Source organism: Arvicanthis niloticus, chromosome 19 (assembly GCF_011762505.2).
Source record: "Arvicanthis niloticus isolate mArvNil1 chromosome 19, mArvNil1.pat.X, whole genome shotgun sequence".
NCBI classification, from domain to species: Eukaryota; Metazoa; Chordata; class Mammalia; order Rodentia; family Muridae; genus Arvicanthis; species Arvicanthis niloticus.
In genome coordinates this window covers 24,699,273-24,713,041 of record NC_047676.1, presented here as the reverse complement: position 1 = coordinate 24,713,041, position 13,769 = coordinate 24,699,273, and the positions used below count along the sequence as shown (strand labels likewise).

The 13,769-nt window shown below is 42.6% G+C and overlaps 1 protein-coding gene across 2 annotated transcripts in view; it reads right to left on the bottom strand.

Moving 5' to 3' along the window:
* Positions 1-13,769, bottom strand: part of Cdh6 (cadherin 6) — a 135,373-nt gene that overhangs the window by 48,653 nt on the left and 72,951 nt on the right. For both annotated transcript variants that reach the window (XM_034523614.2, XM_076916407.1), the window contains exon 2: positions 12,035-12,382. In XM_034523614.2, coding sequence (XP_034379505.1) covers positions 12,035-12,262 — 228 coding nt within the window. In that variant the 5' untranslated portion in view covers positions 12,263-12,382. The remainder of the gene's footprint in view (positions 1-12,034; positions 12,383-13,769) is intronic.

Here is a 13,769-nt window from a genome sequence, read left to right as displayed (position 1 = left end):
GCTGTGCTCAAGACCAATCCAGATGCCCCCTACCCTGTCAGGGGATGACCTTTCTTTCATTGCACTTTCTTTTCTGCATCTTCTCTTCTAGTACCTGGCACTTCTTTAGGTGTTGCTTGACGGTTTGCACTGTGGTCAAAACTACGGCTGTCACACATCACCGTTTCACACTTGAAGCAGGTAATAGCTAAACTCCTGACAAGGCTAATCATGAGGCCAGGGCTGCCACTCATGCGTGCTGGCATCATTCAATGTTTGATTTAAAAACTCGTTTCTGGTAAGGGGCAGGTGGATAGGCCATAGATCATAGCTTTCATGCAGTGTGACCAGCTACCCCTAACCCCTTTATGTAGTCCACAGTTAGGAGAGTCACTAGAAAATGCAAGGTACAAGCTACATAAGAGTGTCATGCTCTGTCTGGTTTCTAGAAGAGAAGTTAGCTTTCTACAGAACACATAATTTATTGTTTTTCACCTCTGCCACTGTTATGGTCACCATTACAGTCCTGCCTCCACCACCACCACCACCACCACCACCACCACCACCACCACCACCACCATCATCACCACCACCACCACCATCATCACCACCACCACCACCACCATCACCACCATCACCACCACCATCAACCATTGTCATGGCTGCCAAAATGATGCCAAACCAAACCAAACCAAACCAAACCAAACCAAACCAAACCAAACCAGTCTAACCTGAGGCTCTATATTAAGGAAGGAAACAAGCCAGATCTGTACATCTTATAATATATGAAGCATGTCAATGCTTTAAGTCTCTGTATTTTAAGGCGAGAGTTTTCTTTGCCTGTCTTCCTCACTGCTCTCTTATAATTGTACTCACAAGTAGAGGAATGATTTAAGATGTGGCTGTCTAGGAACAATTATTTTTTTTCCTGTGAGAACTCTAAATCTGTTGGTTACAAGATGTACTTGGTGTCACTCACGTAGACATTTTCTGTCCCTGCACTAGCACATTGCTCTCCATAGCTGGCATTTTTGGTGAAATATTGCCATCAACACTCTCTGTTCCTGCATGTGTTCTCTGGTAATGTCTCTTGAACTGTCTGTGCAATGTAGTTTCATAGGAGTCTCTGTGTGTGTAGGATCGCAGGCATGTGTGTGTGTGTGTGTGTGTGTGTTTACGCATGTGGAAGTCATAGGATAACCTTGAGTGCCATTTACTCACCGTTATGCTTGTTTGTATGTATGTGTGTGTGTACATGTGAGTGTGCAAGCATGCTCGCACTGAGAGAGTGGAGACCAGTGTCTTGCTCCGTCACCCTCCATCTTGCCTTATCCCCTTGAGCCCCATCTCTCAGTGAACCTGGCTCTAACTGGCTTGGCAGAGCCCCAGAGAGCCTCTAGTCTCTGACCCCTTCCAATACTGGGGTTCCAGGCACATGGCTCTGTCCGGCTTTCATGTGGGTGCTGGCATCTGAATGAAGGTTCTTATCTTTGTGCAGCGGGGGCTCTTACCCGCTAAGCCATCTCTCCAGCCCCATCTTATTTGTCTTTTGAGATAGAGTCTCTCATAAAACTGGCTGGCCAGTAAACCCCGAGGATCTGCTGTCCATGGCTTCCCAGAGCTGCGATTACAAGCACGTACCACCAAGCTTTGCTTATGTTTTTTTTTTTTTTTTCTTTTTCTTTTTTGTTATGGGCTCTAGGGGATCAATTTTCAGGCCTTCATGCTTGTAAGGCAAGCACGTTACTGACTAAGCTATCTCCCGGCATGCTTCTTAGGAATTTTAAGAACACTCAGACTTTTTTTTTTTTTTGGTTTTGTTTTGAACTTTCTTCTACGAATACTCTATATATTGTCTGAGTTTTTTTTTGTTAGTCTTAAAGAAAGACTTTAAAGATGCAGTATTACCTGTTGTATACTCGTTTTATTTGTTCTGTATGTTTGTGTCTAACTCTTGTTGGTTTTGCTCCTTCTAGTTTACACAGGGGAGTTCGAGTTTTCTCCTGTGGTATCATAAAATCTGCGTACTGCTCTGATGTAAAATACACAGAGGTAGTTTCCATAGAAGGACCTTCCTAAAAAGTGTGTTTGTGTGTGTGCTTTTGTGTTTGTGTGTGTGTTTTTGTGTGTGTGTATGTTTGTGTGTGTTCTGTGGGAAATATGTGGAGGTCAGAGGGCACTCTCCTTTGACTCTGCTTGAGACAGAGTCTCTTGTTTGTTACTGGGTATGCCAGGCTATCTGACCTGCAGCCTTTCAGAGAGGGTCCTGCCTCTGCTTTCCATTTCTGTAGGAGTACCACCATTACAGACACACACTACATGCATAGCTAGAGTTTCAGCCCTGCCTGGTGACCTTAGCCCCTCTCTATGCTTTTTTTTTTTTTTTTTTTTTTTTTGTCAATATTACTTCATTAAAGTTGGAAAAGTTGGGAGTCATTTTTTTTTTCTTAACAAAAATTTAAAAACTTGAATCACAATGCATCAAAAGCATCCATATATTTAAGAGAAGTGTTAAAGCTATGGGAGGTATTCTTGAGAGAACTCGGTGGATTTTTATCTTTCAGGGACATCATAGTTTAATTCAACTAATATTTGACTTTCTCCAATACACAGATCTGTGCTACACACCACTGGGAACAGAAAAATTAATAAGCCGTTCAGTCTGAGGTTTTGCAGAGTTTACAAAGATATAAGTTTCACAAGTATAAATCCAATATCCGAGACAAAATTGGGAGAGCAGTCTTGTGACTGAGTAGAGAACGCTGCTCCGTAAGTTTAAGGTCAAAGTTCATCTTACACAAGGCATCAATTATTTTGCTCTTAAGCATGTGAAACATCCAGATAATTAAAAGATTAAATCAATAGCAAGTTTTCACAATCAAACTCTGGTTCAGTAATAAGTAGGTTATAATATATAAAAACTTAATCTACACTACTATGCTTGATGTGTGGGAATTATTATTTTTTTTTAGAGGTTGGATGCCTTAAACATTTATATTTATAAGAAAGAAGGTCTGGAAATATCATAATATTTCATGACAAATGAAATAAATGGAAACTCAGTATGACAATGTAAACTGATGGTTTTTGAATCAAATTATAAATAATCGTAAGGGTCACGATCTACAGCGTTTGTAGCACCGTGAGCTCCACGCTCTGGTCAGACTCTACTGTGGTGCTTTGGGGTCACTCGTTGTCCTGTAAGCAAGACCTTATCCAGCCTTTGAAGGTAAGCTCAGTAAACTCATCATTGCCCTAAGTAACACTTTGATGGAGTGACTTGTCATAAGTCTCCCCTGGAAAAGATTCCCCCCAAACTTCATGCTGTCATACGGGCTTAGCACGTTGGCTTGCTGTTACCAAGTTGCATGTGCATTGCCTTGCTGCTCTGCTTCCAGCTTCTTGCCCATGGTATTTGACCTCCGAGGACAAGCCTGGACGCCACTACCTTTGTTTCTCTTTGCTCTTATTTAGCATGTTCACGGGAGGCAGGCATCGTGACCTCCCCTTAAGCCCTTAGTACTAAGTGGGTTGTGCCCAGTCCTTTCCAAGTCTTTCTGGGTGAAGTTTATTTAATCCTCACCTCAATTATTTTGTTATTCCTGTCATTTAACAGGTGAGAGAATACGGGGCCAGAGAGAGGTTAAGTACCATGGTGTGCATTGTACACACAATCAGTGACGCAGCTGGGCTTACGCTCAGTCAGAACATGGCACTTGCACACATCGGTGAATGGCTGACATGGAAGGACTTTGGATGAGTTGAGATAGTTTTCACCTTAAATTTATTTTTTAAAATGCTGCAGTGGCATTATCTTTTTCAGCCGGTTCCTTACCTCTAATCAACATTTCTTTTGGTCAGCATTAAGTCCTGCAGCTAAAATGGCTTTTTTTTTTTTTTTTTTTTTTTTTTTTTTAAATTTCACATTCCCAATGATGCTTTCATATTTTTTGAACGATTCCAACTCATCTACAATACTTCTTGATACATTTCATATATACACATATTTTAATCTTCTTAAATGTTTCTGTCTACACACACACACACACTGATTGAAAGAACCTGTATTTTTCCTGAAAAGAGTTTTGTCATGTGGCTTTTTTTTTTTCCTTAGTCTAGTCTGTGATTTCCAACACTAGCTTTTTGAGAAAATTTGTTACTTTCCCTTACTTATCAATAGTGGTAATCAAGGGGCTGGAGAGGTGGCTCAGCAGATAAGGGCACTGGCTCCTTTTGCAGAGGATGTGGATTCAATTCCCAGCACCCACATGGTGGCTCGCAACCATCTGTAACTTCAGCTTCAGAAGATCTGATGCCCTCTTTTGGCCACCACTGGTACTGCATGCAAATGGTGGGCCGACATACATGCACTTACACAATATGCACTTATACAAAAATCGTCCTCTTTAAGGTTATGGTGCCACACTGACATCCAAGCCTAGTCTCTCTCACCTAAACTTGTTTATTTCTTCAAGCAAAGGGTGATTAGAATATACTTTTCACAAGAGAATTGAAGGCTCTCTCAATTTACAGTTCTGCCTGGAGTACACACACCACTGGCTCTCCTTGTCAGTGGAAATGAAGAAAACCAGTGTTATCAAAACAGTTGCTTAAGAACATACTGACAATTGGTTACACTAGGAATTCATTACTTGATTTTTTTAAAGATGAAACTCAAAATTATAATTAGGAACTTTGATTTGAAAAGAAACGTAAACTAAGCTGTTGGCGGTCTGTATGCTAATATTCCGATCTAGTGTGGAGGGCCCACAGTGTGGCAAAAACTGAACTGATGCAAGCCAAGTATTTTCATGTTGTAATAACAGTAGCACATTAAGGCGATGAGTAAAGAAACACCTTTCAATGTTTACAAATCCAGAGCAGAGAGTTTGTATTATGGCCACAGGGGCTGGGGGTGGGGTGGGGGCGTCTGCATCCTCCGATGACCTCCAGCTGTTTCACTTATGGACCACAAAGGTAAAATAGCTACAGCAGAAGGATCTGAGCTCTTAACTCTATTCCCCTTGATCCCTTCATTCTCAACAGCAAATTGAATTCATACAGGAAGCTCTGGGATTCCCCATCATATCGGAATGAAAGTTGGAGAGCGAGGATCGCATCTCCGTTTGCTTTCTGTGTGTTGCTCGGCTGATTCTGTAGCCAGCACGGCTGAACGTCCGCCATTCGGGTTCACGGTCAAGGTCACATATTGAAACTTTTCTGCTCTCTACTTGAGCTGCCAAGCACAGAGGAGAGTTTAAAAGTCAGAGGACTGCTGCCACGCAGGACAGTCTCGCAGAGTCAAATAGCAGACTGAAGCTTTAAAAAAATTTTTTTTTTATTATGAATGTGAAATCCGTTGCTGGACAGTGGAAACAATGGCTGCCGATATTGGCAGCTGGGACGTGACCCCATGAAATTTCCTGAAGAGTAATCAATGAGGGAGTGTGTGCAGCCACTCTATCTTAAGTATACCGAGCCGAAGTATAAAAATGTTAAATGGCTGAGCATTAAATTTAAATGATGGAGAAGAAAGATGTGCCCAAGGCACTTGCCCTGAGTCAGAGAGGGAAGATTGTCACAGGTTACTGAACCAGAACAGAAGTTTAGAGGTTATCGAGGGAAAGAAAAGACCTTGAAAAAAAAAATCAACGGTGGCCAGAAAGATCACTAATTGTGACTAACTGTAAAATGCTCACACGCAGTAACCATTTTAAATATTACTGATGTGTTGCAGAAATGACCACTGAGAAAGAGGGATGTGCACTTGTTTTGCACAGCGCTTTAAAAAGCAGTCTTCCCTGCAGCTCTTACTCTCTGTGCTTGGATTTTACACAGTTAGTTCTCAGGGTGGTTCCAAATGGTAAGAAACCACTGAATGCCAAGGCATGTTCTTTCTTCTTCTTTTTCAGTTGTTATTTTTACTCTTTTCATTTAGACTCCAAAATAGGTCTGTGAAGTAGTGAGTATTCGGGAAGGAAGGGATAATGTAGTACCTTGGTGGTCCAGTGGTGAATTCTGACCGCTAGGGTCGTAGCAGTGTGAGACCCTGATCTGAAAGCTTGATTTCCTTGAGCCTTGGCTGACTTGTGTATAAAACAACAATAACAACAATGAATAACACCAATGCATCAGTGTTATCGTACACATCAGTCTTAGTCTGTCTTCAGATGCCGTCACAGAATGCCTAAAACTGGGCAGCTTGTAAAGAAAAGAAGGTTATTCCTCTTGTATTCCTGGGGGAATGGGAAAACCAAGAAAAGACTACCAGAGATTCTGTGTGGCTCTGATGAGCACCTTATGACGGTTCAGCTTGGAGCAGAGAATGGAATAGTAAGTACCTGTGTGTGGAAGAGGAAGGCACCTGGCGACCGACATTTAGTAAGAACCTACGTTTGTGATTGCTGACCCATATTCCCGTGAGCTACCTCAATTCCCTTGTGAGGTTAGAGATGCCACAACCCAAACCACACTTAGAGAGCCCAGCAACCCTCAATACCATTCCACTGGCAAACTTTGGCATGAGTTCTGGTGGGGACCAACAGCATCAGGGTCCAGTGAAGTAACACACTTAACGTTCTGGGCAGAGTCTGAGCCAAAGGGGTGCTCTGAAAACGCCAGCTCTGGCTTCATTTTGACGACACTGCTGCTGTTTGAAGCAGCAAGTGGCTGGGTGATTGTCTGAGTTACCTATTGAGTTGGTGCCATGAGGTTTCCTCTTTAGCTTATGCTTTTCCTGAAAGCGACATGAACACAGGGATGACAGATACTGGCATCCTTAAATATTGGTAAAGCATTGCTCCTGTGTTGACTATATTAGGACCATATAATTATAGGAACAAATAATTGCTCATCCTGAATCTTAAAGGTGTGTATGGCCGAGGGCGTTTATTTTTTTTACGAGTTGTTGAAACATCGCTGTCTAATTACCAGGAGAAGGATGGCTTCTGGAATGGGGTAGACATTAATTTTAAAGACTGAAGAGACAGCTCTATCAGGACCATTAAGGCCTCAGATAGAACCTAAAGTTTCATGATACTAAAATACTCAGCTGATCATCCCTTCCCTTCTCCAAGAGAACTGTCATCGATTCTCCAAAGGGTAACAGAGAATAATTCTAAAGGACAGCACACTGAATTCCATAGACGTAGACCTCCCAGCATCCTACTAGAAGGAACTGTATTTCAGATACTTCTAGCAGTCCTTCTCCTGCGGACACTGTGGAGGGAGGGGTTAAAGAATAGCCCAGAAGATCAAGTGGTTGGGATTTGCCATGGGCTGTGTAAAATAATGTGTGAGGCTCTGGCAGAAAGGTGGGCTAAATTCCGAGATAAAAAACGAAAGAAAACAAAACAAAACTAAACTAAACTAAGCTAATTGCCTCACAACCTTCATCTTTGACTAGTGAGTACCACCATCTTTAAAACCTGGCCTGTGTCTACAGCTCTATATTCCCTTCTGGTATGAAACGGTCGCAAATGGATACCATCTATAGACAGGGAAATGCTATATCCCATGAAGCTGGTCCTGGGGGTTTCTGGAAAGGAAGATAGAAATGCTTTCTTCCCCATTTCCTATCAATTCTATAGAATCCAGATATCATACAAGTGGATGCTGGATCAAGGCAAACGCTCCCTGTCCATCTGCTAACAGAAAACGTGCACTTTTCTGTTTTCTGGGTCATGAGTGCTACTTCCGCTCTCTTGGTTGTGGAATCTCTAGTGCTTGGACTCTTTTATTTGTGACCTTTGTCCTTTTCGTGTCTGCAGGCATTTACCTTTGAGAGCCGGGCAATTCTCCCTCTGCCCTGACGGCCAACACTCACTCTACCTTGAAGATGGAGTTCAGACACCATCACTGTCTCTAGGGGGCGCTGCTGAACCTTAAAGCCTGGCTGCCCCCACTCCCTTATTTTTCCATAATTCTTTGTGGATGTCACTTTACCACTGAACTTGATGGTTTTGCTATCACGACTGACAGTTGAATCCTCTACGGCTGTGGTTCTGGAAATTGACACCAGTGTCAGAATCATTAGTACTTAATTAAAAACCAACGAACTCCGAATCTCCAGAGAGGTGAGACCCAGGTAAGGTGCCTTTAAAAGTAGCAGTTCTCAAACTTTTAATCTGCCAACTGCTCATCCAGGGATCTCCTTGAACTGAAGATTCAGATTCAGTCAGGACTGGGTAGAGCAGTAGTCCTTAGCTGTGGGTTGCCACCCCTTTTGAGGGTCAAATGACCCTTTCACATGGGGTTGTAGCATTAGGAAGGTTGAGAACCAAGAACATGCCTTTCCAACAAGGTCTTACGAATGCTACTTTGCTGAAACACCTCAAAATTGCCCCCACCCTCAATCAACAGTCATACGTGTACCCCTATCTATGTTTCTGTCTGAAGCTCAAACTGTTATAGCACCTAGGACCACTCCTTCCTGTCCTGCTAGTTCTATCTGCTACTGTGAGTTTAAGCTTTCCCATAAATGCATCCTAGCTCTGCCTCGTTCTTGCATCTATGGTAATCTCCTTCGGGGACACAACACAGTAGAAGAGGCTAAAGAATCTGAGGACAAGAAGACAAGGGCCACTGCTGCTCCTTTATGTCCCAGTGTGGATCTTAGGGCTCCCTTCAACACTGCCCCAGCCGTGCTGTCTTTCCTTGTTGGCTCTTGTGACCTTATGTGACCCCTACCCCCTTCACTCTCCGCTTTCACTCTCATGTTTTCCTTCCACCCCCGACTCTCCCTTTGACTCACTTTGAACAGACCAACACAAATACAAGCAGATGTCTTGCTATGAGATAAAGTGTTTCCCTTAGACTTTAAGTACCATTTGTTTTCATTCTACTCCATGACTTAGCTTTGTGAGCGCTTCTGTCCTTCTATGCGTAGACCAGATCCATCTCTTTAATTTTAGGCAAATCTGGGCTCAGAGTAATCGCTATTTGGAGCACGGACCCCAACTACTAAAGGTTATCTTGCAGCCTCCGTGTCTATTCACGCACCAACCTAACTGTAGTCCATGGCTCCCAGAGCTAGCACAGCGGCAGGCTGGGTGCTGCAGGCAACTTAGCAGGAGAGTTGGTAGAATGTCACGGCCTTACAGCAATGCCCCAAGTCTGCCCATCTAATTGCCATTCCCAGCTCAAGGTAGTTCACAGACTTTACAGAAGGTGGCGCTATGTTCCTTTTGATGATGTCCTACTCAGTGCCTGGATTTCCCCTTCAGGGCTGGGAAGCATCTATAGTGTAGACTCCAGGGTGGACAGGGCAGCTGGGGAATGGGGTCCAAACTGTTTGAAAAGGTGTTCAAAGCCATCCAAGAGATGGCAATTAAGAATGAGATAAAAATACCAGTTTTTGTTAATTTACATGTATTATCACTTCAAAGGGTTATTGAGCTCTTAGAAGAGAAATTCTTATTGACTTATTTTAGTCTAACTATTTACTTCATGAGACCATTAGGTATTTCTTTCTGCCTAAAGCCAGCCTGAGAAACAGCCCTGTGGCCGTTGAGAACTTTGGGATCTTTGCCCTAGCCTTGTGTCTTCCTTCCAAGCTTTTCAGACACAGTTCCTTCGAACAGTCTCATCACCTGTCTTCTCCTCCAAGTTAGTTGAAGTTAAAAGTTGTCACATGTGTCGTCACAGTGAAGGTCCATGCTACTTCTCCTCTTCTTTTTCTTTTCTTTCTTTTGGAGATTTTATTTTTTAAGGTGGGCAAGATTGAAGGGGGGGGGCTTGACCTGCTAGGCAAGCATTTTATTCCTCAGCCTCCACCCCAGGTTTTCCTTTCTCCTTTTCTCTTTATTTTTTTCTTACTTTCTTCTGCTTTTCATTCAAACAATAGTTGTCTGTTGGTATCACACTTCTGCAGAGATGGATTTGAGAAACGGCCATCTCGACAGTGTGAGAATGACACTCACGTCCCCTAGGGTGGCCCGGGCGGGGCAAGGACAACATTAGTTCTCGCTTTTGATATTTTTTCTCTGGCTAGTACTCCTCACGTGCTAGGACCCTAAGGAGGAGGAGGGCAACATGAAAAAGTAGAGGACTGTGAATGTGAAGGGTGAGGAAGGGAACCGTCCGGAGTTGCAGTAGACTATCCAGATCCAATCCGCGTGGGTAGAGCTGGAGCTGAGGACCAACGCCACTACTAATTGTCGTATATTTTAGCCACTGAGATTTGCTGATGACCGTATTTTTGCTTCTGCGAGGTTATAAGAGTCAATATTCCACTTCATTACGCATAGACTTGGTGGAGCGCATACAATGGGGTTTTTCTTCAACAGCTTTAGAGATTTCAAGCAGACTGGCCAATGGTGCCTGTCTCACTGGTGCTCCCCTCCCAGGAGGATGCGGTTGCCCTTCCCATTTGGGGAAGCCAAAGACTGGAAGGTTCATTACCAATTCAGGGTCGTGGCAACTGGCAGTTCAGTGATGCAGTTTTGGACCAGAACAACCATAGTTTGCAACTAAACCCCATGGCTATTTTCCTTATCACAGCTGTAAGCGTTAAAATGAATCCTGTGCATTTTTGGCCCATTGTTACTGCCACTATCCTGAACATCAAGAATCTGTGGTATTATTGAAATAAAATGGTATCACAATTTGGGAAGAAAAAAGAGGCGGGGGAGGGGATTTCAATCATTTTGACAAAGAGCTTTTCAAAGCTTAATCTTCTGTGGTAATAATGCTATTTGCACTGTAGAAGTGCTTTAAAGATTAAAAGAAAAAAAAAACCTATTACTCCATTAACACCGTGGTGTCAAGTTGCACTGAGGAAGTGAAGTACACGCAAGGGAAGCCTGTGTTCTATTGGTCCTGTCAGGTATGAGTTGCAATGCAACTTGGTTACAAGATCCTTGGGCATCAGTGTCACTGTCTCCTGGTCTCTGGATATTTCCTCTTTTACTTTATTCCACATTAATAATTCACCTCCCTGGAACATTGCCTGGCTATCTCAACCTAAGCCTCCTTCATTTATAGTGGTAAATACTTAAGGAGAATGTTTGCACAGAGTTATTCAGGGATATTTGATCACAGATTGAAATGTGAACACGCAGCCTCAGGAATCTGCAAAATTTATGCTATTTGCCTGATATCTTGATGAAGGTATTTTAAAATCAATCATAGGAAAAGGCATTTTATCATCTATATGTTTTATGTTCATTCACTCAGTTTAAGAGACGTGTGACAATTATTTTTCTTATCCACACCACTTAATGAAATGCAGAATCTACAAGCTTTATAAACTGGCACCCTTGGTTTGTCTTGTACATTATTGCCCAGGTCAAATTTTTCTTCAGCAAGATAGCTGATGATACAATTAGGTGACATTCATCATGACAGGTTGAAGGATGAACGCCTCACTCTACTTTCTAGTCAATAAAATGGTCAGATGTTATCTAGAAATAGCACCTTCGTGTAACATGAATCTTTCATCAACCTTGCTACAGTTAAATCCTAAGAATTTAAAATGCTTGCTTCTTGCCAATTATCTGGGATAAGACTAACCACTACCACTTGCAGCAACAGTAACTACTCCATTTAACCTTTGAGGCTGAGTTTTGCCAAGAAATGGCCCTGTTTGCTCTGAGAGCCGAGGGTGCCAGGAGAAGCAAAGCTAAGGAATAATTAACGTGTCTCAGGCTCAGAATGTTTGCTTTCAAAACGAGAAAAGGACTTGCTCTCCTCTCGGAACAATCGTTCCATTTCTATTTTTAATAGACCCTATTTTACAGGCTAGCTGGACCCCATTTTTCCAGCTAAAGTAAAAAAAAAAATTAAAGGATTTATGATAATCCTCCGTGGACGGTTGTGGGCGGTTCGTTTTCCACCGGAGCCTTCTCTCTCTGTTACACTGCAAACATTTCTCAGCTTCTTGCTACACTTTCATCCCGCAACTACTCAAGCGAGGAGAGAAAAAAAAGTCTTACCAGATAAGCAACAATTCATACTGTATTGGGGGAATAGTTCACACTCTCCCTGTCCATTTCTTAGCCGTAACTTCTGCAGACTTTTAAGCCTATCCTTGTCAAAACACCCAAAGGAGTCCTACCTTGCCCACGTACTGATAATCAGATCCCGTGTATTCCTCCAGGAGGAAGAACTGATTCCACATCCAACTCCTTTTCGAACGGCTCAGCTCATTCCTGCTGTTCGAAGAGAGCTCCAGGGCCCTCCTCTTTACCGGGAAGCCACTAGTCCTTTTAGATAACGGGTTTGAGAAAGTTGGGTAGGGCTGGCCAACCCAAAAAAGCAGCAAGAAGTACCGGTAAGTTCTCATGCTGACGGCAAGGCAGGCAGTGATTTCCTCTTTCCTTAATACGCCTCTTTTCAGTGCACCAGAGCCAGGCTCATTCCTCCTTTCTTCCTTAATGTTCTTTGCTTGGCTTTCAGAGGGTATCTGGAAAGAATAATAACATATCAAGCACTTTTAGAGATGCTTAAAATTCAGTGTTAGAGCAAATAGGCAGGAGCAAGCATGTAGAAATTTGAATGGCAAAATAACGACAAAAAACATTGGCTATCAATTTTGAAATGAGGACAACCGTGTTTTAGGTACACAGAAGGGGATGTGCAGAATGGGAGGCCCATGCCCAGAAGGGACTGCTCTTTCTGTTTTTCCTCTTATATCTCTTGCAAATCCGACGTTAAGTAATAGCTTTGCTAGAGTTCAACGCGCCACGATGGATAATTTCACTACTCGTTTGCTTTGGAATATGTGGGCTGAGATCTGGTTAGAGGAGACGAGTTTGTGTTTCTGATTCCATTTGCATATTTATCTCCATGAACAAGTCCAAGGCAAAGAATACCATAGACAATTTAAATTCAATTGCAAATGGATCATTTTGAAATTTCACTGGAATATTCTGAGCACCTGGGATGTGCCAGGCATGAGGCGAGGCAGAACTTATTCTGCAGACTCTTGGCTGAGAAGATGTGTTCTGATGGATTAGCTAGGTCAAATAAGGTTGGGGAACACCGTACGCCTTCTCTTCAAAATGCAGATTTGCAAAGGGAAGCTTCTGAAGTGATATAAAAATATAATATAATATAATATAATATATACAGACACACACAGACATACACACACACACATATATATAATAGTCACACACACACACACACACACACACACACACACACACACACACACACACACATATAAAATAGTAGTGGTAGTTTAATCCAAAGTCTGCAAACTTTGATCAAACCCCTCCATGAGAACTATTTACACTATAAAACAATACATAGAATTTATATTTAAGAACCTTGCAATGTACTTCACGTTGGCCACTTGTCATGCACTGTTTCAGTTCACTGAGAAACTGGCTATAGAAAGTCACTTGTCTCAGAATGTCACCCAAGATCCCTTGTCTGGGGATAGGCTGTCTCCTGAACTCTGACAGGGAGGAAAGATACCAGAAAGCAGGCCAAGAACAGAAGCACTGTGTCCTAGAGGGCAGCTAAAAGGTGAGACCACTTTCCTCCTGAGGTGACTAATGTCTGTCCCATGTCAGGAAAATGTTTACTGGGGAAACAGGAAGTTGGAAGTTCAACCAGGAGAAGCTCATCTGTGGAAAGCTCTGTTGGGAACTGCAGCTGAGGTTTTGAGTTCCTGATTTGATGATGCTTTTATCCCTTTCTGTTGTGATTACCTATCAGGTACTTGCTACATATCAATTTACTTCTGTTTGTGATATACTTAGTGAACGTCTCATTAGAGCCTAAAGGGATAGATCATCTTCCAGATCATACGGAGCAAACATGTAAGCATCAAGTAAGCGACA